The 25649-nt window shown below is 44.5% G+C and overlaps 1 protein-coding gene across 1 annotated transcript in view; it reads right to left on the bottom strand.

Moving 5' to 3' along the window:
* The window catches only part of SLC1A1 (solute carrier family 1 member 1), a 76923-nt gene that overhangs the window by 24413 nt on the left and 26861 nt on the right, over window positions 1-25649 (bottom strand). The window contains exon 2 of the mRNA XM_059411962.1: window positions 11824-11964. Within this exon, the coding sequence (XP_059267945.1) occupies window positions 11824-11964 (141 nt within the window). The remainder of the gene's footprint in view (window positions 1-11823; window positions 11965-25649) is intronic.

The following is a 25649-nucleotide window of genomic DNA, read 5'->3' as shown; positions in this document are numbered from 1 at the left end:
GCAGGGGAGCTGCAGAGCTGTTCTTGGGTACATGTTTTGCACCCTCTAGGGGGTTTCCTCCAGCAGGGAAACAAATTAAATCTATGTAGGTAATTGTTTTGTATCCAGCATATATTAATATGTCTTAATTTGTCTTAATGATCTGGCCATGGGCTGGTGCCCCTACTTCTATTCCAGGACCCAGCTGGTAACGAAAGGTTTTGTAATAATGAGATTCTGGGTAGAAAAACTGGAAGCAAATTCATCCCCCAAAGCAGCCAGCCAGCTCCTCTCTGCTGGAGTACAGCACCTGTTTTGTATGACTTTCGAGAGGGCTTTCTCATTCCTCAAATCTACTTCCGTCCTCCACTTCTGGGTAGATCAGAAATGTGATCAAACCAACCACCGTCCTCTACATTCGACCTCTAGAGTTTCCCTTCTACCCCTCCAGTCATCCCCGATCGGGGGCAGAGCTCACCCCCACGTCTGGGTCCTTGGATTCATAACATGGTGTTGAGGAGAGAGGTGGTGACCACCGGCTCAGAGGCTGGGAACAGAAGCAAGAAAACAGCCTCATCTTTGAAAACCTCCGTAAGTAACAGGAACATGACTGAATTTCATGTGAAGATAAAATGTCCGTCCGGAAGCCCTACACCCCCTACCTGCCAATCACAGCAAACATGCTGACGATAATTATAATAAAAATGATGATGAACTACACACCGTGTAGCGGGCGATGATGGCCGGTGAAGGGGGTCGCCTTCTTTCACGCTCCATACCAGGCTGAGGCTGGGATCCCAACCCAGATTCGACCCCAAAGGCCAAATACTTAACCACTGTGTCCAGCTGGCTCTAGTCATGTGCTACGAAATTTCAGACCATCACTGCCTCATGCAACTTCTGGGATGATGGAAATGCTATTCCTGCGGTCTGATGTCGTAGCCAGAAGGTACGTGCAGCCAACGAGCGCTTGAAATGTGGCTGGTGTGACTGGGAGTTTTCACTTGCCTAACCTCATGAATGTCACACGTGGGTAACGGTGGCCATGCTGGACAGCGCCACCTCTAGATGCACAGCTGCTCAGGAGATTAGAAACAGTACCTACAACACACCTAGTACAGGGCCTAGACCTTAATTGTACCGGCAAGTAGCCCCCATTCTTCCTGCACAAACTAGTCACCGGAAGGCACTAGCAAGTATTAGTTCATTCATTCCCTCTCTTTTTTATTTTTTCCAGAATCCTTCTGTATTCCTTCATCACACCGGCACTAAAGAGATGCTTTAAGAGCATCCATCAGCCCATTTCACATTCTGGTATGACCTCCAACGGCACGGGTGACAAACTAGCGAATCCTCATCCTGGCTGAAGAGACCTGCAACCGCCCCCCCAACCCCCAGCCTGTGACAGCTTCCAGCTTGGTTGTCCCCCAGCCCTCGGCCCGGAGCAGACCCAGCTCCCTCCCACTTTTCAGGGACTCCTTTCTCTGCCAACTGCCTTCCCTCTGCTCTTGGCTTGTCTACGTTCAAGTCTCTTCCTGGGGCTCCTTCTCTGAGTCACCAGGCTGAACCAGGCTCCTCTGTTTTCCTCACCTGGCACCCTGCTCATACCACATTTCACAAGTTGCATCAATGGGCTCATCATTTACCAGCTGTCTTTCACACTAGACTGTAGTGAGCAGCACGGAGGCCAGGAGGCCCAGAAGTCTGCATGGTCACCCATGCACACCTAGTGTCAGCATGGAGGAGGAGGCTGACTTACGTGTGGCGGTAGAATGAGTCACCTAGTTAGAGTTCCCTGCCGCAGGCCCCTCCCTCAGTCTTTGCTCCCTGGATGGCAGAATGTTCCAGAACAGAACTGGAGACTCTGCACCAGTCCCAGGTGCTGCTCTTATGATCTGCGTGATCTTTTTTTTTTTTTTTTTTTTTTTTTTTAAGTTTTTTTTTTTTTTTTTGACAGGGAGAAATCACAAGTAGATGGAGAGGCAGGCAGAGAGAGAGAGAGAGGGAAGCAGGCTCCCCGCTGAGCAGAGAGCCCGATGTGGGACTCGATCCCAGGACCCTGAGATCATGACCCGAGCCGAAGGCAGCGGCTTAACCCACTGAGCCACCCAGGCGCCCCGATCTGCGTGATCTTGAACAGTCCTTGGAACTGGCCTCATCTCTGAGGATGGAGATAAGGTTTCCCCTACCTTACAACTTCCTTGGGTTGCTAAGAGGGTTAAATGAACAAGTTCATTCCGCAGAGAAAACAAGGCTGGATACCTCACCTCGCAATTCCAGAGCACAGGCACGTCTCTGCTGCCTGATTAATATCCCTGGGATGTAACAGGGAGAGAGAGGAGGCAGACAGGAGCATGCAAAAGATATTCCTGGGCACGGCTTGCCCATCACATCTACTTTTCTTAGAGGCATCAATACAAAGAACTCCCTAAAAATAGGTATGTCACCACCTTAGACTATTCTGTGAAGTTAACAAAATAAACCGGTCCTTGCGCAGAACCCACTAAAGGTCACTTTGCAGACTCTTCATTTGATGTTCAAAGTGTGTCAAGAATGAAGCTGGCTGGTCTCCTGGTCTTCAGCCATTCAGGGAGCGGTTTGCAATATTTTTATTATCTTTTTTCAATACCACAGGTCTCGGTGCTATTTATAGTTGGGCCTCACTTTTCAGAAGACCCCAGAGCTTTTATGGGAGGCTTATGATTTAGTAGGAGCATGAAACACACTTTAGAGGATGTGAGGAACTCAGCCATTCTTTTCAAAGTCCATAGGAATTCTTTGACATCAGGACAGCAAACAGTTCAGTGAAGCTTCTCTCTCTTTTTATTAACCACAACCTAAGTATTTTTGAGCTCTCTTTTTGCTTGTCCTTATCCTGTAAAATCGGTAGCTCAGGATTCTGGGTAGAAGCCACTTATATGCTTATCACTTCTATGGTGAACTTTACAATCTAGTATCTTACGAAGAGTAAGACTTTTTTATAACGTTTTCCTTTCCAGAATGAATGCATTGTGTGTACTTGCATCTGTATGGCTCCATTCTGATACTGGCTCTGTAGCTTCTGATGCCAACACAGGGACTTTCTAGAAACTTCTGACGATATCAGGAATATCATGACAGAGTATTACTATTTTTCCTATTTCACAGTTGAGGACAAGTTAAGTAACTTGTCAGGGTTTCCCAGCTAGCAAGTGGCAGAGCTGGGATTCAAACCTGGGCAGTCTGGTTTCTTGGTCTGCTCGCTTCACCCCTAGACTCTCCTGCCCCTGTGATTGATACCGACAAACGTTTTTGTTTGACCACATTTTGTCAGGCTTCTGGACCTTCTCCTAAATCCATCTGTGTATTTCCCTGCAAAATCATGTAGTTTTCGTAAAAAACTTTCCTAAGTCGGTTGAACCAAACCCAGAAATTGATCACTCTGCATCCCTAATCAGGCCCCCTGTTTTCCACCATCCCCCTGGCCTGCCTTCAGCAAGAATCCTACTAGGCTGGTTTAGCCAGAATCCCCCTTTCCTCTGATGGTTTCTCTCAGTGATTTTCCACCCACAGATCCCCCCTCTCCTGCTCCTTGAGGATCCATTCTCGCTTGCTGATGCTGTATTCAGAGTTGAGCCCCATCTCTCCCCCCTTCCCCACTGCAGAATCCCATCACAGTCGTCCTCACGCTGGTCGCGAGGGTCCGGGATGACGTCTACCTTACCACCTTTAACAAGTGTCACTGAATTTCTTTTTTCTTTTTTTCCCTACCTGTGGTCTCACTGACATGTGGAATTTAAGAAAACAAACAAACAAACAAACAAACAAACAACAACAGAGGATCATAGGGGAAGAGAGGAAAAAAATAAAAGAAGATGAAACCACAGAGGGAGACAAAACATAAGAGACTCTTAATCATAGGAAACAAACTGAGGGTTGCTGGGGGGGAGGGGTAACTGGGTGCTGGGCATTAAGGAGGGCAGGTGATGGAATGAGCTCTGGGAATTGTGTAAGACTGATGAGTCACAGATCTGCACCTCTGAAACCAATACTACATTATATGTTAATTAATTGAATTAAAATTTAAATATGAATAAAACAAAACAAAACAATACTTCCTATTCAGGGTGTTGCTTTGCAGAGCACAGCCCGGGTGGCGGTCACCCGCTGTCACTTGCTTCCCCATGCCTAGACAGACACCTGATGAGGGCGCACGTGTACCCTCCCAACCCCACTCCTCTTCCCCGCGTCTCCAGAGTGCCACTCGAAGTCTCCCTGTCCTCCTCGAGGGATGCTGTGCCGTCTGTTGTTTTCTCCTGCCTGGAGTCCCTGCTCCCTTCATCGGCTGGAGTCTGATCTTTTCTTGAAAACTCCATCCCAGCGTCCCCGCCACCATCCTCATTCGCACAAGGCACTTATCACACAGCATCTTTCTTGCTAGAACAAGACTCATATCTTTGTCATGTGTGCCTAGCACAGAGCCTGGGATGTTGAAGATGGAATGAATGAGTGAATGAATGAATGAGTGAATGAGTAAGTGAATGAATGAATGAGTGAACGAATGAGTGAATGAATAAGTGAATGAATGAATGAGTGAATGAACGAATGAGTGAATGAGTAAGTGAATGAATGAGTGAATGAATGAGTGGTATCCCAGGTCCATGCATTCAACACAGAGAAGGTTTTGCATGGTTTTTCACTCGTTTTTGAAAAAGAAACAAAATCAGGCTAATTTACAGTCGAACGGAGCTGGGGGCCCGTGGAGTCATGGCATTGGCAGAAACTAAAGCTTGTTCCTGGCTGATTCTCGGGGCTTCACTGTCTCAGAATGAGGCTGAAGCAGGGCCCGTTTCTCTCTTACCACTTTTCATTTGCTCGCTGTGGTAAGTGGCACGTTCATTGTGGGAGCTCCAGTCTTTATCCACTAGGTGCCCCTTTCCACTTTGCAGAAAAGGCATCCTAGACATCAAATTAATATAATAAGTCCTCTGGCTTCAGGAGCTGTGTCCTAGCTCAACGCGAATTTCCCGATGATCTTAGGGAAATGTTTAATTCATGAGTGCAAAGCGGCTTAGTTCATCTTATTTTCTCGGTTCTCCATGGAGGCTGGGGAAAGTTAAAAAAAGCCCTTCGATTCAGGCAGAGCCCAGTGGTTACAGATGTTGCCTATGAGGCAAGAGTTTCCTTCTTGGTCTGCACAGTTTCAAGCTGCCACCCTGCCTTCCTCAGCATGGAGTTTTAAGTTTACAGGCCACCTGGGAATGACAGTTTTTATAGAGATAAAACTACAAAAAACCTACCAATGTTTCCAGAAAAGCACGCATACTCCCCCACCCCACCCGTGCCGCCACCAGCTGAAGTTGACCTCAAATGCTCTTAGTTCCCTCGGGCGAGAGGTATGTGTGATACGTGTGTCTCCTACCTTTCTACCTTCTTGCCCACGAGGGGACTCGTGGACTCCTGGGCTCCGCGAACAGGTGGGTGGCAGGCACCTCACCAGGAGGCTTTCTCTTTGTCTGTTTTCACACAATTGGGGTTAAGAAATGTTGAATTCAACCAAACCCTGGTTCAGGAGGCACACGGCACCATTCTTTCCACTGGAGGACACAGGGTAGTACCCAGGTACCCAGTGGCTGATGAGTAAATGGATACATAGCTTAAAAAAAAAATGCCTTCCCTAGCCCACACGACCCAAATGCGTCATCGCTTCCTGAGAAAACAGGCACCTCCAACAACCTTGACTGACTTCTCCCTTTCTCAGTATCTCTTTGAGGCATTTATACTCATTGCCTGATACGAGTAGTAGCTGTTTGCTCTGTTGGTTTATTTTTGCCACATAATTCCACCTCAACTAACCTGTATCTTGAGAGTTCAAACTAGTCTTGTCTGTCATTTTTTTTTTAAGATTTTATTTCTTTATTTGACAGAGAGAGATCACAAGTAGGCAGAGAGGCAGGTGGGGGGTGGGGGTAGGAAAGCAGGCTCCTGCTGAGCAGAGAGCCCGATGTGGGGCTTGACCCCAGCACCCCAAGATCATGACCTTAACCCACTGAGCCACCCAGGTGCCCCTCTTGTCTGCCATCTTGACCGGCTGCTGGCTGGCTTCCTGTCATCGCAAACACAAACTTTACTGGCAAACAGCTCTGCTCATCACTTACATGTTGCTTACGACCGCTTTCCGGTGACAGCCAGTGGGCAAGCTGGACAGAGACCGTCTGGCTTGAAAAACTTAAAACACTCACTATCTGTTCCTTTACAAAGAACGTTTGCAAACCCCTGCTTGCTAAAAGACCAACTGACTAAGCCTCTGTAAGACTTAACTTATTTTCTTGGTTAAAAAGCAGTGGAAAACCCCTGTCCTTAGAGTTGAGATCAAGCCCCCTAAATTTGGAAATCCTGATGTCGATGTTGAAGTGACAATAATTTAAAATTTGAAGCAATTTTTTTTTTTAAATCTTTGAAGGGTAGAGTCTTACATTTATCCTTGAAGAAGCTCCCCACAAATGTCAATCCAGTACCCAGCCAGTGCTCTTACCCAAATAGGAAGGTCCTCAGTAAACAGAATGCAAGTGTTTCCTACCAAAGTCTTATGTTTTTTATGTGATTTGTTCAGGAGGTGAAAGCAGTACTAGCACCCCGGGACTCAAGGTCTTGGGGTGGGGGGAAAGGGGGGAGCTTCCCTGGCTTGGTCTGGATTTAGAGTGGACGGCTGCATACTGCTGCGGTTTCTTGAAGGGTCAGCGAGTGTAAAAATCCAGCGTGAAGCGACATAGGAATGGGCAGGAATAAGCATCTTGTTCCCAGGAGGAACCGCACCCAAGAGCTGGCACAGACTCAGCATAGCCCAGCCTGGACAGACCCCCAAGTCTTGCGAGTTGGGCGGCTGTGCCCCCACCCAGCAGGCACTAACGGCACCCATTCCAGTGTGAGTCTCCTGATGGGGTACCCAAGGCAGACCATCCCTCTGCAGCCAGGAGGAGGGTTTCCTCCAAAGTGGATATTGCTTGATGGTGGTCCTCCCAGGGAGAGGTTGCTCCTGGACCAGGACATGCACTATCACTGCATGATGGTGAAATCTGTCCTTTTCAAAGCCTAGTGTCAGGGGATGGGGCTGGGGGCGTGGCAATGTCCATCATCATATGCAGGAAGGACTAGGCTGGCAGTTATAAAGGGGCAGCCCTCTTAAAACCCTGGGCCTCTCAGAAGACCTTCACTGGGGAGCACCTGGTGTAACTACTGGTGTTTCCCCTACTTTCACTCCCCAACCTTTCATAAGCTTTGTTCCAAAGAACAGCCTGGGCTCAGCTCTGCTATGAAGAATTATGTTCTCATTCCTGTTTTAGGCTAGAGGGGCACAGGGGGGAGGTCCTCAGGGTCAGAGGGGCAGGTACAGGAGCCACCGGGGCAGGGGTGCAGCTGTGCCTGGCAGAGCACTTCTGGCCCAGGTGGTGGGGGCAGAGAGGCTGGAGTGGAAGAGATGGGGCCCTCTGCCTGAGCACAGCTGGGGCGCCACCTTGGAAAGATGCTCAAGGAAGCTCTGGAAGCGACCGTTGATGGGCCGTTGCCTTTCCCACGCTGGTCCTAGGAGGCTCAAGTCATCATCATTTGTGTATCAAGGAAAACCTTCCCTGAATTTAAACTCAGTGGATGGTGAGGCCTGGACCAGGGTTTTCCAGAGCCACAGTCCTCGGGCATCGGCATTCGCCACTTCCCTTGCTACTCCCCTGGTGGTCTGCTATAAATACAGCTTAGCAACCTAGATGTTAACAGTCTGATCATCACACGTGTGTCCCTCAGGATGTTAAATTACGGGAAGGATTCTGTTCGTGCCGACACTGCCTGCCTCTGAAAAGGTCTTGAGATTTTGTCTACTCTGCCTTCTCTTTTTCTACCCTAACTAAATTCTAGACTCTGTCATCTTATCCCTACATAATTCCATACGCATCATAAAGGACATTTTCTCATGTAACTAACTGCCATCATCCCCACTAAGAAAATTTATCAACCATTTCTTGATACCCAGCCTATATTCAAATTTCCCCGATTAATGCGACATCTTACCCTCTTTGTCACATGAAGAAGCCTCCTTCTGTTTAAAAAAAAAAATAGCTATAAAGTACGTTTTTATGTCAGCTGAGGCTTTGATGACAGAGGGTTTTTTTTTCCCCTCTTTGTTAACTCGTCAAGAGAGTTTCCTTTATGCAGAACCACAGTTTACTAGTCGCAGGTCTCAATTTTTATTTCTATTTCTAATTTGTGTATGCTAAGGGCATTCGTTTCACTCTCCTCATCTTCCAACATCCATCTTCCTTTGTCCTAGTAGGTGCATAAAATAAGTTACTGATCTGCTGGGTTTATGAAGGCATTTGGATGTGAAAAGGGCTCTTCTTGTGTATTTCCATAGGAGTCCTGTGCTCTCCCCTGCTGTCTCCCTCCTGGGCCGGGGAGGGGGGGCTGAGGGCCCCTGCAGGGTCTGGGGGTGGATGGGGCACCAGGGAAAAGGTGTTGAGGAGCTGCAGGAGCCTGGGAGCACAGCCGGGAGGAGGGGAGGGGGACCCTGCCCGAGGCTCAGCGGGAGGAGCACAGAGCAGAACCCAGCCCACTCTCTAGAGCAGAACCCAGCCCACTCCCTTTTTTTCTTTCTTTCTTTCTCTCTTTTTTATTTGAAAGGAAGAGGGAGCATGTGAGAGAGAGAGAGAGAGAGACAGAGAGCGAGCGAGAGCATGAGCATGGGGAGAGACAGAGGGAGAAAAAGACTCCCCACTGAGCAGGAAGCCCAATGTGGGGACTCGATCCCAGGACCCCAAGATCATGACCTGAGCCAAAGGCAGATGCTTAACCCACTGAGCCACCCAGGCACCACCCCCCTTTTTTATTTCTTAAAAAAGAAAGAAAGAGGGAGAGGGGGAGAAAGAGAGAGAGAGGGAGGAAGAGAGAAAGAAAATACGAAACCAAACAAACAAAAATAACACACACGTGTTTGCCTTGAAAATGTAAAGAAAGCACAATGAGTCATGTTTCCTTACTACCCTGATCTAACCATCATTAACTGTTTGGTGTGTGTCCCGACGTTTAAAAATGCACATAAATTATAATAAATTTTGGATTGTACACAGCATCCTGTTGTATAATTTGTTTTTATCTTCCTTAATTATACCATGTGAGGACATAACCACATGTCATTAAATGTTTCCAAAACAAGGTTTCTAACGGTTGCAGAGAATCCTAACTTGGGGGTAAAACAGACATTTAGACCGCTTATAATTCACGACCATTATAAAAAATATGCTACCATGAACATTCTTGTACCCAAATCTTTGAACAGATCTCTGACTATTTTCAAAAAATTCTGAGAGGTACAATTACCAAGGGGGGAGAGGTCAGGATATGTTCCAAGCTGCACCCCCCAAAAGTTTGTTCCAGTTAATAATCAACAAGGTATGAATGAGCCTGCTTTCCCACACCCTTGCCAACACTAGTAATATTATGTTTCCCCTTTAAACTGACAATTTAAATCAGGAACATGGCATCACTGTTCCCAGACTGTTTTATTCACGTCCCTTTGGGCAGCCGTTTCGGTCTCTCTCTTACTCCTATTTCCCTGCTGGGGGTTTTGCTAAAGAAAAAAATGTAGAAATGTCCAGACCCGTGCTACCGCTCTAGAAGGCAGCTGGGCTATGTGAGCAAAGTGCTGATGGTTGCAAATTATTCTCCTAGATTATCTGCAAGGCTGAGCTAGCACACAAAACACCCAGACTTCAAAAATACCACCAGTTACTGACTGCCAAGAGTGGTACATATTTCAACATCTGATATTATATGAGCATATTCGTAATGCATTTTTACCTTTTCTTCTAAAACCTGGTTAAATGCACAAGTTTTGAATTTGCTGCCTAATTTGGATCAAGTTTCCATACATTCTTCCATAGGCCTAAATTTTATTTATTTGTTTATTTTATCTATCTTTTTATCTTTATAAGGGAGAAAGTGTGAGCGAGCAGGGGAGGGGCGGAGAGAGACTCCCAAGTAGGCTTCATTCTCAGAGGCTTGGAGTCTGCTGTGGGGCTCAATCCCACGACCCTGAGATCATAACCTGAGCCAAAAGCAAGAACTGGATGCTCAGCCAACTGAGACACCCAGGTGCCCCCCGCCCTAGGCCCCAGTTTTAAATGGTATTGGTGAAGTGATTTATGTACCTGTACAACTGCATGTAAAATATGGTATTGTACGTACAACCGTGAACATTTTTCTTGGGAGAGAGTCCAAAGCTTTCATCATGTTCTCAAAGGAGCCTAAGAAAAGATTTAGAATCTTGATGTGGAGAAAATGCTCTGGGATTATAAAGCCAACAGCTACGGGGCCAGGAGAAAACGTAAACGAATGCAGCGGACGGGGTATCAGAGGCTAGGGAGAGGCATGGGGCCATGGGATCCTCCAGTGTATTTGCTTCAACTAAACAGAATAGCCATCTTGGTTGGTCCGCGGAGGGACACGGGTCCAGTGTTTCCTGATCTTAATTCTTTTCAGAGGAACCTGGGAATCTGGGTGCTTACATGAAATCTTTCGAATTTTAAATGCTTCTGCTAATTTAAAGTTGAACAGATAAATCATACATGGTCTAAACCACTGGCCTACTGATTTGGCCCCCAGGTTGCAGGGTCTAACAGAGACCAGGTATTTCAAAGCATATTAAATATATACATAAAAATAATGAAATGTTCTTTTCAGGCTTGTAATAAGCCAAGAAGACCAAGACCATTTAAAGACAAAGCTCTCAGGAGATTCTAGTCTGAGTGGAGTTTGGCACTTGGGAAGTTCAATAGCCAAATCTATAGCTTTTCAAGCAACTCGGCTGCTGAGTACAGCAGATCCTGATACCCACACTCCCTTTCCTGAGCCAACGTCCAGAACTCTGCATATATCAGCCCCAGGTCTTTCTAGTGGTAGCAGGGTTTTGGTGGGGGGGGTGTGGATTCTAGAAGAGGACATGCCAAGAATCCTAATTGCATGATTATGGAAAACCTTGGTTTTTCAACCTGACCACACTAGCGACCATCAGGCCACATTTTACTTAGTGGCAGAATTACGATAAGCACAAGAAACTACAGAATGCATTGCGAAGCTTACCACATCCAGATCGATGACATTTTTGTAAGCCAAATTACTTTCTACCTCCAGAGGGAAGCTTGCTCTTGAAAGAGACCCTGCAACAGAGTGACCAAGAAGGGAAGAAGCATTTCCAAACCCAACTGGGTCACAAGTTCGGATTTTAAAATACTAGGCTTTCAAAATATGGTGCAAAGCCATCCTTAAACGTTTCCCACAGCGTGTGGCTGTGAGTTTTGAGGGCAGGCATATGGAGCCGTGGAAGAGGGGTGAGGAAGGCGGAGAAACTCAAGAGCGCAGGCTCACAGAGGATGGGGCGGGACATGGCGGCAGTTGGGAAACATGAGTGAACTACTCAAAACAACATCAAAACTGACACCCACATTTCGCCTGGGGACACTGGCTGACATTTCAGTGACCAAACATGTGGGCGTTTTTTTTTTTTTTTTAAATGTCCTGTGCCCTGGGTAGAATTTTATTTATAATATGTTTGAAAATGGCATCTCCCCCCCCCAAGACACCACACTGATGGCCAAAGGAAGATTCGAGTAGTCGTGGACAGGGCCCTAGGCAGAGCCATGCCACCCTGTGAGTGATGAAATATTTCCACTCAAGCAAATATACACTTTCCAAGTAAGGAGTATATATGTGTGCGTGTGATGCTCAAATGCATTTCAATATTTCCCATAATTAGAAAAGAACAACTTAACAGACAGCTCCTTAAATAATCACAGAGAACCATCAGTTTTCTTAAGGTACCTGTAATCATGCTGGATATAATTAATGGCAAAATGATGAGTTTCAGCATCCTCATTAGGATTTCCCCAGGAAAAGCGAAGTAGAATTTCTCCAGACTAGAGAGCTTGCCATAGTCTCGAACCAAGACTCCTATGGTGATCCCTAAGAAAGACAAAGGTTGGAAAGGAGAAAAGAAAACCAGCATTGAGTTCTTCTGTAAACATCTCTATGGAAAAATATCCCCTCAACCCCCAACCACATTTTATTGGCAAGAGAAACAGTTTAGGCGCTCTTCCACAATTCTGTAAATGTTAGATTTAAAAAACAAATCACATTTTAATGAACACAAAGTACACATTATTCAGTGAGTTTGTAAAAATATTCTTCACATGAAAGTTTTGGTTTTTATTTCTTTTCTCCTCCAATTATATTACTTATAATAACAAAACATCAAAAAAAAAACCACTATGAGAAGGAAAAGAAATACATCATCTTTGTCAACCCAATATAACTATTTTGTTTTTACACACTCCCCTTAGTCTTTGTCTACCTTAGGCATCTTACATTTTATTTTTATTTATTTATTTATTTATAAAGTAACTTCTAGCCCCAGCTTGGGGCTCGAACTTACCACCCTGAGATCAAGACTCATCCATTCTTTCAACTCACCAGCCAGCCAGTGCCCCAGGTGTTTCACATTCTATAGTTTACATATCAGTGTTTAATTTTCTCATTTTCTCATAAATACTCTTTCCTTGGTGCTCTCTTTTTATGCACCTTTTGTGATTTTAATAACAACATAAGGTTCCTTTGGTTTGATATATTTACATGTTGTTGAACGACAGTGTGGTCTAATGCTATCCATTCCGTGTTGGCTATTTCTAGACGATGACGTGTCCAAATTGGCCTGAAGTTACTGAACCTGAGTGCCTTGGAGACTGGGGCTATAGGGAAGTGTTCGAAATCAAGAAATGTTACACAGTGGACCCCTCAACAATGCTGGGGCTCGGGGCACCAATCCTCACACAGTCAAAATCCGCGTATAACTTCTGTCTCCACAAAAACAAAACTACTAATAGCCTGCTGTTCGCTGAGAAGCTTACCCAGAACATAAACAGTCAATTAACGTGCATTTTGTATGTTATACGTACTGTGAGCTGGAATCTTACAATAAACTAAGCCAGAGAAAAGAAAATGTTATTAAGAAAGTCGTAAGGAAAAGACATTACAGTGCCTGACCGCGTTTATTGAAAAAAATATCTTTGTGTGCATGGATTCGCACAGGTTAAACCCATGTTGTTCAAGTTTTGAAAGCTTGCTTGCACAAGAAATCCACAGGAATTCTTTCTGGGGCTGGTTTTGATAACGACAAATCAAAAACTTTTCTTACTTATCCTCTTCCAAATGGTCCCAACATCTAACTGCCTTACTCCTTCTGAGCCCCACACTGATCCTTTGCAACACTGCCCTTTTATATTTTTAAAGATTTTATTTATTTATTAGAGAGAGAGAGAGAGAGAGAGCATGAGCAGGGAGAGGGGGAGAGAGAGCATCTCAAGCAGACTGTGCGCTAAGCATGGAGCCCTGTGTGGAGCTCAACCTCACGACCCTGAGATCACTACCCGAGCTGAAACCAAGAGTCAGATGCTTAATCGACTGGACCACCCAGGCACCCTCCCCCTTTTATATTTCTTACGTCTATTTTTAAAAAATTATTTATTATTTTAACCAATCTCTCCACCCTACCTGGGGCTCAAACTCACAACCCCGAGATCAAGTCATGTACTCTTCAAATGAGCAGCCAGACGCCCCACTACCCCCCATGTTTTTTAAACCAAGACAGAAGATGGGCTGGGATGACTGGCACATCTTTTATCCTTCATCAGCCTCCAAGGAGGACAGGCTAGTGAGAGATAAAACAGTGACAGCAGAAGGACTCAAGAAGGACCTCCCTGGGTCTGCTCCCTTACAGACTCAGTCTGTGAAAACTTACAGTGGCTCGGTCACAGTTACAAATTCTAGGGCAACAGAGAGATGTGTGAATTATAAGCAATACTAGAGTTTTCATTTAAATTCAGGTGCACTTCCAATGTCTCTTAATAGGGCCAAATAAAGGAATCTCGTGTATCTGCATAGTGACCTTATATCCTTGGTTTAATTTTATTTTCCTACCTGTTCCATCGTTGTCTTGATCTCTTTATTTTAGGCATGCATTTTAAATGTATGTCTGATCAGCCATTTTTAATTATTGGAACAAACATTTCTCAAATTGTAGCTAAACCAACCAACCAAACAAACAAACAAAAAAAAACACCTCAATATCAATCCTGCCTGGTTCATATTTCAAAACCTAGGGTTAGAGATTCTAGAGTGGTTCAGAACGCCAAGGATTCAAAATATTTTAAGTGAATTTAAAAAGCACCTTGTGCTCACTTCCTACTTAGCAAATGCCTGTGTTCAGCTGTCCTATATGGAACATACCTACTTTATGCTGTAAGGATACTCGGTAGTGTTCAGTGTTTTGAAAAACCAAACAAACAGACACTCTCTCTCATACTCCTTAGGTTGCCTCAAGTAAATTTTTGGCTTGTATGTCAAAGAAAGCTCTGTGTGCAGAAAGAAAGAAGATGTGTCTGTGCTCAAAAACCCACCACAAAAGCACTCTGTTGAGTAGCAAAAAAACCCCCGAGGGGCTCCAATTTTAGGGTTTATATTACTGGCAATTAGCTGTGCCTCTAATCATCTCCACCCCAAATACATGCAGGGAAATTACAAAGAAGCGTACTTGCTGTTTTTCAACCCTGATCCAGATAATGGGTTTTTACGGGAGAGATAAAAGAGTCAGCACAAGGAGCATTTTCAAAGCTTTCAGAGGTGACAGCGCCATGAACAGGTTACTCTATTTGGTAACGAAAACCTTCTACCAGCGTGTTCCTGAGGTTGAGCATCACAAATTGTAATTTCTTCTTTTCCCCGTTCCTTTTTCCTTTTCATCCCTCTCTCTCTCCTTTCCTTCCTTCCTCTTTTCTCCTGAAAAGGAGAAAAATATAAATACCAACCAAGAGCTGGAAAGGCAGTTGAAAGGCTTACCCTGGGCCAGAGATGTCATCCTGGAACCCTCAAGGGTTAAGAAGTGGCTGGCGAAGAACTTCGGCCAGGAGTTACACATTGTAAATATGTGGGTTTTATCCTGCTCTCAAAGCAGTTTGGAAAAATTGGATGCCTGCTAAGAAAAGTCAATGGAAGATTCTCCGAGTCCCATGATGAAGTCGGGATTTCCCTGAGCACACAATCCTTCTCTACCCTTTTCCAGGGCCAGATCTTGGACTGAGTTTAAGAGCATGGAGCGGTGTTCAAAGTCAAAGGCTGCTGGGAACACAAGTCAGGCTGGAGGTACACGGGTCAGACCCCCCTGGCAGGATCACTCCCAGAACTAGAACCTTTCTGAATGGCGTAGCTCTCCAGGGCCAATGAGGAAGCCCAAAGGCAGAATTGCTATGTAGACCTCTGTGGCCCCATCAGTTACCAGCAATTCACTCTTGGGCGGCTTTCTCTCATGCAAGCAGGAAGAGCCCAAGCCGGTACAAAGGCAGCTTGGGAAGAGCTCAGTGTTAGAACCAACAGCTTGAGTTCTGGCTCTGCCATTTACAAGGTTTGTCAACTTGGGCTGTAATTTTAACCTCTCCCATCATCGAGGGGTGGGACTGAAGGTATGGGGCAAAAGGCTTGGATGAAATGCCCTCAAGGTCCATTCTAACGCCCAAGGTGATATCTCTGAGCCTTGGTGTCCCCAGCTTTAAAATGGGCTCCTGTAGGGGGCGCCTGCGTGGCTCAGTCGGTTAAGTGTCTGCCTTCGGCTCAGGTCATTATCAGGGTCCTGGGATTGAGTCCTGCATTGGACTCCCTGCTCGGTGGGGAGCCTGCTCCCCCCTCTGCCATTGCCCCTGCGTGTGCTCTCTCTCTCTCAAATAAATAAATAAAATCTTGGAAAAACAAAATAAAATGGGCTCATAGGATCAGTTCATTGGCTCCTAGAGAGCTGGCTGGGCCTCTCCCACTCTTCATGGTTAAGTGTATCAGTGAAACAGGGAAGGAAGACGCTAGGGAGGAAAACAATTAAGACCTGGGCTGGAGATTTCTTCAAGTTCATGTTGTCTCAAACAACTGCTGGTCCAGTAGCCCTATCATGGAAGAAATGGGTGATTTTTTTCTTTTTTAACTCTAAGCTCATAAAAAATTATTGTTCAAGAAATAATTCTAGAGTGGCGCCCGGCTTGCTCAGCCAGGGGTGTGTGTGATTCTTGATCTTGCGGTTGTGAGTTCAAGACCCACAACAGGTGTAGAGATTACTTAAACATAAAAATCTTAAAAAGAGAGAGAGAGAGAGAGGGAGAGAGAATTCTAGAAATCCAGATGAAAGAAAAAGTCATGTAAAGTAATTTATACCGACCTCTCCTTCCCTCCCCTCCATTTTTCGGGTTCTAGTCAGCCTTTGTTCTTATGTACATGTTTTTTTATAGCTATAAAAACTAATCTGGGGATGGTAGCTGAATTGCATTTGAGAAAGCAGATTTATAAAAACAGCACTGTTCCTGTTTTAGGGTATTTTCAGGAAAGAGATTAAAATCTGTGAGTTTTTTTTTTTTTTTTTTTTAATCAAAACCCCCGAATGGTTCTCTGATACACAGACTGATTTTGGCTTGATTGAATAAGAACTATTGGCAAGGGAAAAAATATTTTTAATTACCCCAGAACTAGTGATCTAATCATGCCATCTTGCTGGGTACTATATTAGGAGAATTAGCCATATGCCTCCTTGCCCTTTGGGAGCTCAACTAAGATGAACATTGATAAGCAGAAAATAAAAAGCGTAGAATGAATAGTTATTAACAAATGACCATGCGTGTACACTGCATAGATTCTAGCCTGTCCTTCCTCTGAAACAGATCTGTTCCCATCTCTCGTGTTCTCCCACCAGTGAGAGCTCTTTACGTGCACTTTGGCTCCAAACAGATGCCTCTGTAAAGCTTTATTTTTAAACCCTTAAAAAATGTACTTACGGCACAGGCAGTATTATCACAGTTCTACCGGAAATAACAAGCTCAAAAATTCACTCCCAACTTCACCAACTCAAATACATATGAAGAGAAATTGTTTTCCCTTTTTTCATACACTATTGCGACTAATCATGATTTAAATAAAAAATTGAAAAAAATAACATAATGGTTAACAATTATCGAGTACCGACTTTATGTCAGAGTCTGTGCTAAGCATTTCAAAAGAATTATCTCTTGTATATTATCTCTTGTATTTTTAGTTCAATCATCCAACATACAGTGCATTGTTAGTTTTTGATATAACGTTCAGTGACTCATTAGATGTGCGTAACACCCAGGGCTCATCACATCACGGGTCCCTCCTTAATGCTCATCCCCCATCTCCGCACTCACCTCCCTTTCTGGAACCCTCAGTGTGTTTCCCAAGAGTTATCTCTTGTAATTCTTTTCTTAGGATTTTATTTATTTATTTGACAGAGAGACAGAGAGAGAGGGAACACATGCAGGGGGAGTGGGAGAGGGAGAAGCAGGCTTCCCGCAGAGCAGGGAGCCTGATGCAGGGCTCCATCCCAGGATCCTGGGATCACGACCTGAGCTGAAGGCAGACACTTAACCGCTGAGCCACCCAGTCACCCCCTCTTGTAATTTTTTAATGGCTGTATAATTATAGGGCTTGGGGCAGTTTTTCATGGAGATAAAATTCACATAAAATTTATCATTTTTAAAATGCACAACTCAGGGGTTTTTAGGACCTACCCAATGTTATGCAACCATCACCACTATCTAATTCCAGAGTATTTCCATCACCAATGAAAAAACCCATATTCATTAGCAGCCACTCCCCAATCCTCACTTGGCCCAGGCCCTGGCAACCACGAATTTGCTTTCTTTTGATCTGTCGATTCTGGACATTTCATATAAACGGAGTCTTATAACATGAGGCTGTGATGATCAGTTAATCTTCTGTGTCAACCTGGCTAGGCTACAGTACCAGTTAGTCAATAACGCATGGATCCAGCTGCGGGAGGGTATTCTGTAGATGTGACTAACGTCTCCCATTAGTTCACTTTAACTAAAGGAGACGACCCTTGAGCATCTCAGTGGTCTCATCCCATCAGCTGAAGGCCGAGGAGCAAAAACCAAGGTTTCATGCAGAAGAAGGAATTCTGCCTCAAGACGCCAGCTCCAATGCTCTACCCAAGTTGCCTGCATTTCCTCATGCTAAGCATCTTCATCTTTTTTAAGACACTAATAACACTACTTTGGATGGACATGTTTCTTGACCACCACCCTGCTGTTAAACATTTTTTTTGGTCAAAAAATTGTCAAAAAATGACAATTTTTTGAATGTTACACACTTCCTCACAACCAAACAGGGCAAACATAAAATCTGATACAAAGGCTTGAGTTTATTGTGCATTTTCAGGTTCAAGGGAAGAAAGTAACTTAAATGCAAAAAACAAGTGCATGTTCATGAAAATCCAACTATATGCCAAGTCCTGTATTGAATGTTAGAGGATCTTAGGGGGAGGAGTTGAAAAAAGAAAACAATTCTGTTATTACTGCAATAATAAATATTCTTCTTCATGGATGGATCTGTCCCCTGGTTGTCCACACTGTTTTGTCTATATTGATGACTGCTGACACTGAAATCACTCCCTCTTTGTCTGCTACCTACAATTAAGAATTCAGTCTGGCTCGGGAAAGAAGTTGTTTTGATGATCATCTAACAGGTTTCTGTATATGTCCCTAGCCATTAAAATGTATCAAGTCACCTAAAGCAATCTACACATTTAATGCAATCCCTATCAAAATACCATCAATTGTTTTTCAAAGAAATGGACAAATAATCCTAAAATTTATATGGAACCAGAAAAGACCCCAAATAGCCAGAGGAATGTTGAAAAAGAAAACTAAAGTTGGCAGCATCACAATTCCAGACTTCAAGCTCTATTTCAAAGCTGTCGTCATCAAGACAGTATGGTACTGGTACAAAAACAGACACGTAGATCAAGGGACCAGAATAGACAGCCCAGAAATGGACCCTCAACTCTATGGTCAACTAATCTTTCACAAAGCAGGAAAGAATGTCCAATGGAAAAAAGACAGCCTCTTCAACAAATGGTGCTGGGAAAATTGAACAGCTGCATGCAGGAAAATGAAACTGGACCATTTCCTCACACCACACACAAAAACAGACTCAAAATGGATGAAAGACCTAAATATAAGACAGGAATCCATTAAAATCCTTGAGGAGAACACAGGCAGCAATCTCTTTTGACCTCAGCCACAGCAACTTCTTCCTAGAAACATTGCCAAAGGCAAGGGAAGCAAGGGCAAAACTGAACTATTGGGACTTCATTAAGACCAAAACCTTTTGCACAGCAAAGGAAACAGTCAACAAAACCAAAAGACAAGTCACAGAATGGGAGAAGATATTCACAAACAACATATCAGATAAAGAGCTAGTATCCAAAATCTATAAAGAATTCATCAACTCAACACCCAAAGAACAAATAATCTAATCAAGAAATGGGCAGAGGACATGAACAGACATTTCTACAAAAAAGACAACCAGATGGCCAACAGACACATGAAAAAGTGCTCCATGTCACTCGACATCAGGGAAATACAAATCAAAACCACAGTGAGATATCACCTCACACCAGTCAGAATGGCTAAAATTAACAAGTCAGGAAATGACAGATGCTGGCGAGGATGCAGAGAAAGGGGAACCCTCCTACACTGTTGGTGGGAATGCAAGCTGGTGCAGCCACTCTGGAAAACAGTACAGAGGTTCCTCAAAAAGTTGAAAATAGAGCTATCCTACTGGGTATTTACCCTAAAGATACAAATGTAGTGGTCCAAAGGGGCACATGCACCCAAATGTTTATAGCAGCAATGTCCACAATAGCCAAACTATGGAAAGAACCTAGATGTCCATCAACAGATGAGTGGATCAAGAAATGTGGTGTATATACACAATGGAATACCATGCAGCCATCAAAAGAAATGGAATCTTGCCATTTGCAATGACGTGGATGGAACTAGAGGGTATTATGCTGAGCGAAATAAGTCAGTCAGAAAAAGACAATTATCATATGATCTCCATGATATGAGAAACTTGAGAGGCAGAGTGGCGGGTTGTGGTGGGTAGGGAGGGAAAAACGAAACAAGGTGGGACAAAGGAGGGAGACAAACCATAAGAGACTCTTAATCTCAGGAAACAAACTGAGGGTTGCTGGGGGTAACAGGGAGAGAGAAGGTGGTGGGGTTACGGACACTGGGGAGGGCATGTGCTGTGGTGAGTGCTGTGAAGTGTGTAAACCTGATGATTCACAGACCTGTACACCTGAAGTAAATATCATATTATACGTTAATATGTAAAAACAAGGGAAAAAAGCCTCATGTGATTTGCATGTGTACAAGACTGACTTGTACAATACCAGTCTGGATACAGTCTTTTGTAACTTGCTTTTTCCTTCTGATATTTTTTCACGATGTGTTATTCATGTTACAAATGTCACGAGGCTTATTCATGTTAATACGGGTAGATCCAGTCTAAGTGCTCTTCAGTTTTCCATTCCACACTCCCTGCTTTAGTTTTTGCTTTCTGTATCATTCAGTTCTGCTCTGACTGAATGATCAATTGTTCCCTCTATTTTTTTCTAGGTTTGCCCTTTTCTTACTCTAACTTTGGGAGCTGACTGCTTAGTGCACCAGTCTGTTTCCACGTAGGCATGTAAGGGTATACACTTCCTTCCAAATTCAGTGTTTGTGTTCCCCAGGTTATTACATAGTATTTTCACTGCTGTTTAGTTCTAACTACAATTTCCAATTGCTATGGTGATTTCTTCTTCGAACTATAAATTCGCTAAACCTATGCTTGTAAGTATCCAGATACATGAGGACTTGGAAGCTTATAATACTCCTTCTTCTTATCTCTGTGATGCATCCTCACTGATTTTATTGAACCTGCATCGGGTGACCCATCGTTCCTTCAGTTGCTCTTACTGGGTGTTTCATCCATTCCCTGAGTTTAAAAAGTTCCATCGTCTTTAAGTGTCATCTCTGGAAGTTACTGTCTACTTTCCAGAGGATCCTTCGATTTCCTAGTTTCTATTCATCGGTCTCTCTTTAATCACTTTTCTAAAAGATTTATTTATTTATTTTAGAGACAGAGAGTGCCCATGTGTGGGGGTGGGCAGAGGGAGAGAGGATCTCAAGCCCACCCCACACTGAGCACAGACACGGGGCTCGATTGAACGACCCTGAGATCATAACCTGAGCTGAAACCAAAAGTCCGATGCTTAACCAACTGCACCACCCAGGCAACCCACTCTTTACTAATTTTAAACACCCTTCATGTTCTTACAGGTTGTGGTATCATTTCCAATTTTTGGAATATGCATTCTTTTGCTTGTAGTGTATATGTTAACTTTTGTCATTTCCTTGTGTGGTTTGTAATTTGTGACTGTAGATTTCTCTTCTGGTTTCCTACTCTGAGAGAGTAGGAAACCCGTTTCTCTTCAGGATTTAGGAATTTCGAGGTTACCAGGACTGTCTTCCTATTAGTTTTTCAGTGGAAAAACGAATGTGGTTACAGTCGCATGTGTAACCAAATGAGCCAGCCAGGTTCTTCCCCTCACCGAGACAAGTTTTTATTTAAATTCAAGTTAGTTAATATAGAGTGTAGTAAGTTTCAGGAGTAGAGTTTAGTGATCCATCATACATATAACACCCTACGGTCATCACAACAAGTGTCCTCCTTAAAATGCTATCCCCATCCAGCCCACCCCCACCCACCTCCCCTCCAGCAACCCTCAGCTTGTTCTACATAGTGGGAGTCAGCATTCTGTGGTGGTGTAAATTTAGATCACATACCCACAGTTAAGTCCCCATTTTAATTTTTCATAGGTGCCCCTCTAACCTGTTACTTGCAGCCATGGGCAGACGGCATGCTTTCTTGACGTTTTCCTGAGTCACTGGGTAGAATTCTTCTGGTATTCTTTTCAAGGATAGGGCCAAATTTTGAGAGTCCACGCTTTATACAGAGGTCTGATTCTAGCTTCTTCACTCACACAGTCCAAACTCACGTTTCTTCCCCGTATGGGCAGTAAAACCTCTGTCTCCTATCATGAAGGCCTATATAATTGGGTTTAGACCTTAGCGTCACAGTTTTTTTCTTTTTACACTTCTGATTTTTTAAAAAAACATTTATTTATTTATTTGACAGAGATCACAAGTAGGCAGAGAGGCAGGCGAGGGAGAGGGGGCAGTGGAAAGTAGGCTCCCCGCTGAGCAGAGAGCCCGATACGGGGTGATCCCAGGACCCTAGGATCATGACCTGAGCCGAAGGCAGAGGCCCTAACCCACTGAGCCACCCAGGCGCCCCTATACTTCTGATTTTGAGTTCCCTTTTTATTTCTGGCACATGAGGACCTACATTCCTTCCTCCCTCCCTTCCTTTTTAGACTTTATTTGTAAGTAATCTCTACACCCAATATGGGGCTTGATCTCAAAACCCCAAGATCAAGAGTCACATGTGTGGGGCACCTGGGTGGCTCCGTCGGCTAAGCATCTGCCTTCAGCTCAGGTAATAATCCTAGGGTCTTGGGATCGAGTCCTGCATTGGGCTCCTTGCTCAGTGGGGAGTCTGCTCCTCCTTTTGCCTGTGCTCTCTTTCTCTCTCTCAAATAAAATTAGAAAAAAAAAAAAAAAAAAGAGTCATATGTGTAACCAAATGAGCCAGCCAGGTGCCCCAGGATTTTCCTTTATTTTGGCCTGGGCTTTATTTTGGGTCTGGGTTTGGCTATTTGGAGAGGGGTGCCATCTTTCCGTGTCTGAGACGGAAGGGGCCAGTCCACACAAACCCAACCTTCATACTACCAAATGTTACAACATCTCCAACTGCTTACTTCCTTTCTTTCCAAGATGTCCTCTTTAAGATGGATAAGGGAGACTGTGAAGATTAAAGTTGGGACTTCCACATATACAGGAAAGATCTTGCTATAGTAAAACGTCCATTGCTGTCCAAGGACTCCCATGAAACCTTGTGGGATCAATTAAGCCAACAATCATTTACAGGCCACCTAATTCCCGCAGTCCATTGCCCAGTAGGGAAATAGAGATGAGAGTAGTGCATACTCAAGGGGCCTTTCATCTAGGTGATGAAATGTGGCCTATTAAATCATGTGGGACATCTTGAGGGAAGAAACTAATCCATCGGGTCTTTGGGAGGTAAGCTCTAGAGTCTGATGATCGGTGTTCAAACACTGGCCTCACCATTTCATTAGCTGTGTACTCTTGGGCAAAACATTTATCTTGCTGCCTAGGCCTCCATTTTCTCATGGGTAACAACAGGCATAATCAAATATCAATCTCAGAGACCACTTGTAGACTTAAAAATGAAATTAGATAGGAAACGCTCAGAATAAACAGTAGCTGCCTCTCATAGTAAGTACTCAAGCAATGTGGGTTATTACTATAGGCTCTATTCTCTTCACAGGTTTTCTTGTGAGATCCTTGACATAATTAGGCTCTCACAGGTAAGTCATGGTCACTGAGCTCAAAAGCAGTGTAGTCAGAGAGATTGGGGGAAGAAATTCATGTAAAATATTTGCATTGTGATAAATCTACAAACTGATTCCCTTGGTTTATTTTATTTATTTTGGTAGAAAAATATTTCGTTTTACCCTATAAGTGAAAAAGATTTCAGGGTTAAAGCAACGAGACCCAAATGGACACCCATAAGACCCTCCAGCTGTAAATAATGATTGTTCATCTTCACACCACTTGATATCCCTGAAACGAAACTCTCAGGATCTTGGCACCAGGGGGAAAAAAAAAGCATTTTTTAAAAAAAGATTTTATTTATTTATTTGACAGGCAGAAATCACAAGTAGGCAGACAGGCAGGCAGAGGGAGAAGCAGGCTCCCTGCTGAGTAGAGAGCTTGACTCGGGGCTTGATCCCAGGACCCTGAGATCATGACCAGAGCCAAAGGCAGAGGCTTACCCTACTGGGCCACCCAGGTGCCCAAGAAAAAATTCTTTTTTAATTCTTTTTTGATGTCTTCAGAAATAATTTTCATTCATAATTAAATTCTGCAGATATTTATTTGCCCAAGAGATATTAGGTGCTGTGGGGAGAAATAAAGATATAAAAATGGACGGTCTAAGACCCCTTCCTTCAAGGGGCTCCCCATCTAATGAGGGCCCGTCAGGGAGGCAGCCTTCCCTCCCTGGGAAGACAGGGAGGTGGAGAAGGCTGAGAAGACCCAAGACTGAATACAAATAGATATTACTTCTGCATTTCTATGGAATTATTTCTAAGCCCGAGAGCACCTCTGGGAAATGCCAGTTGGTTTCACCCTCCAGTGACAAAGAGAGCCTGTAACCAGCACTGGGACAGCACCAACATCACATCAGGCTAAGCCCGTGGAAGCTACGAGAAGAAAGAAGAGAAACTGTGCTAGGTGTGCAGTGAGAGGGAGACCGACACGAACACAGGCTTCCCAAATTTGATGCAAATATCATTCACCTGGGGATTTGGGGTTATTTGGTTGTTGTTTTGGTTGTTGCTATGGTTATTTATTTATTTATTTTTTAAGTAGGCTCCTCACTCAGCATGGAGCCCAACGTGGGGTTTGAACTCACGGCCCTGAGATCAAGACCTGAGTTGAGATCGAGAGCTGGACTCCTTAACCGACAGAGCCACCCAGCCACCCCACCTGGGGGTTTTGTTAAAAGGCAGATTCAGGGGGCGCCTGGGTGGCTCAGTGGGTTAAGCCTCTACCTTCGGCTCAGGTCATGATCCCAGGGGCCTGGGATCGAGTCCCGCATGGGGCTCTCTGCTCAGCAGGGAGCCTGCTTCTCCTCATCTCTCTCTCTGTCTGTCTCTCTGCCTATTTGTGATCTCTCTCTCTGTCAAATAAATAAATAAAAAATCTTAAAAAAAAAAAAAAAAAGGCAGATTCAGTCAGTGAGATCATGTTTTGAGTTAGCAAAGAGATAAATGAGCCTGGAAGGGGCACCCCAAGACCTTGCCCGTCATGGTGAACCCACCTCGTGACAGCAGAAAGGCTGCGGCCAGCCCCAAGCCCCAACACAGCCAGGAATGGGCACAGTCAGTGTGCGAGCAAGTGGAGCTGCTCCCTTCACAGACACCCCACAGACACAGCCGTCCTCGCTCACTCGTAGTCTGTCACTCAGAGCCACCTGCTTCACCTGCCCGCCCCCCACCATTCTGCCTCAGTTCTGGGGTGATAACGGCTTCTATAAGGTGTGCAGTGATCAAGTCCCAGTGGAGCCTGGATGAGAAAGAACAGGTCCTCCCCCAGCCATCATGAAGCTTCCAACCGAGCTGCCTCGAACGGACAAACTCATTTTGACCAGAAGAAATGCGCTGGAATGCTGGGTGACTGAGGGGCAGGGGCAGCTCACTTGCCCCCAGAACTTCTTTCTAAGAGCAAAAGACAAAAACCTAACTTTGAAGCAAAAACACAGTTTCCATCTCACCGTGGATAAAAATGCCATAAACCCTCAAGCTTCTGCCACCACACGTACGTTAGCCCTCACGGCTTCTACCACGGAAGGAGATGGGGACCATGGCTTTCTCCAAGACTCACGCACGACCTCACTATCAAAACCCTGGGCCCACAGAATGCTTCATTTTCACCCTAAATCACACTTTTGAATATAAGTTCTGGAGATCTTCCAGACACCAGTAATTAAATATGAGGTAGGGTCTGGTAAAAACCACAATGGCAGAAAAATACAAATCTCTAAAA

This window comes from Mustela nigripes, chromosome 9, assembly GCF_022355385.1.
Source record: "Mustela nigripes isolate SB6536 chromosome 9, MUSNIG.SB6536, whole genome shotgun sequence".
Taxonomy (NCBI): Eukaryota; Metazoa; Chordata; class Mammalia; order Carnivora; family Mustelidae; genus Mustela; species Mustela nigripes.
Note: the sequence above shows the minus strand (reverse complement) of the source record. Positions and strands in the feature narration are given on the sequence as shown.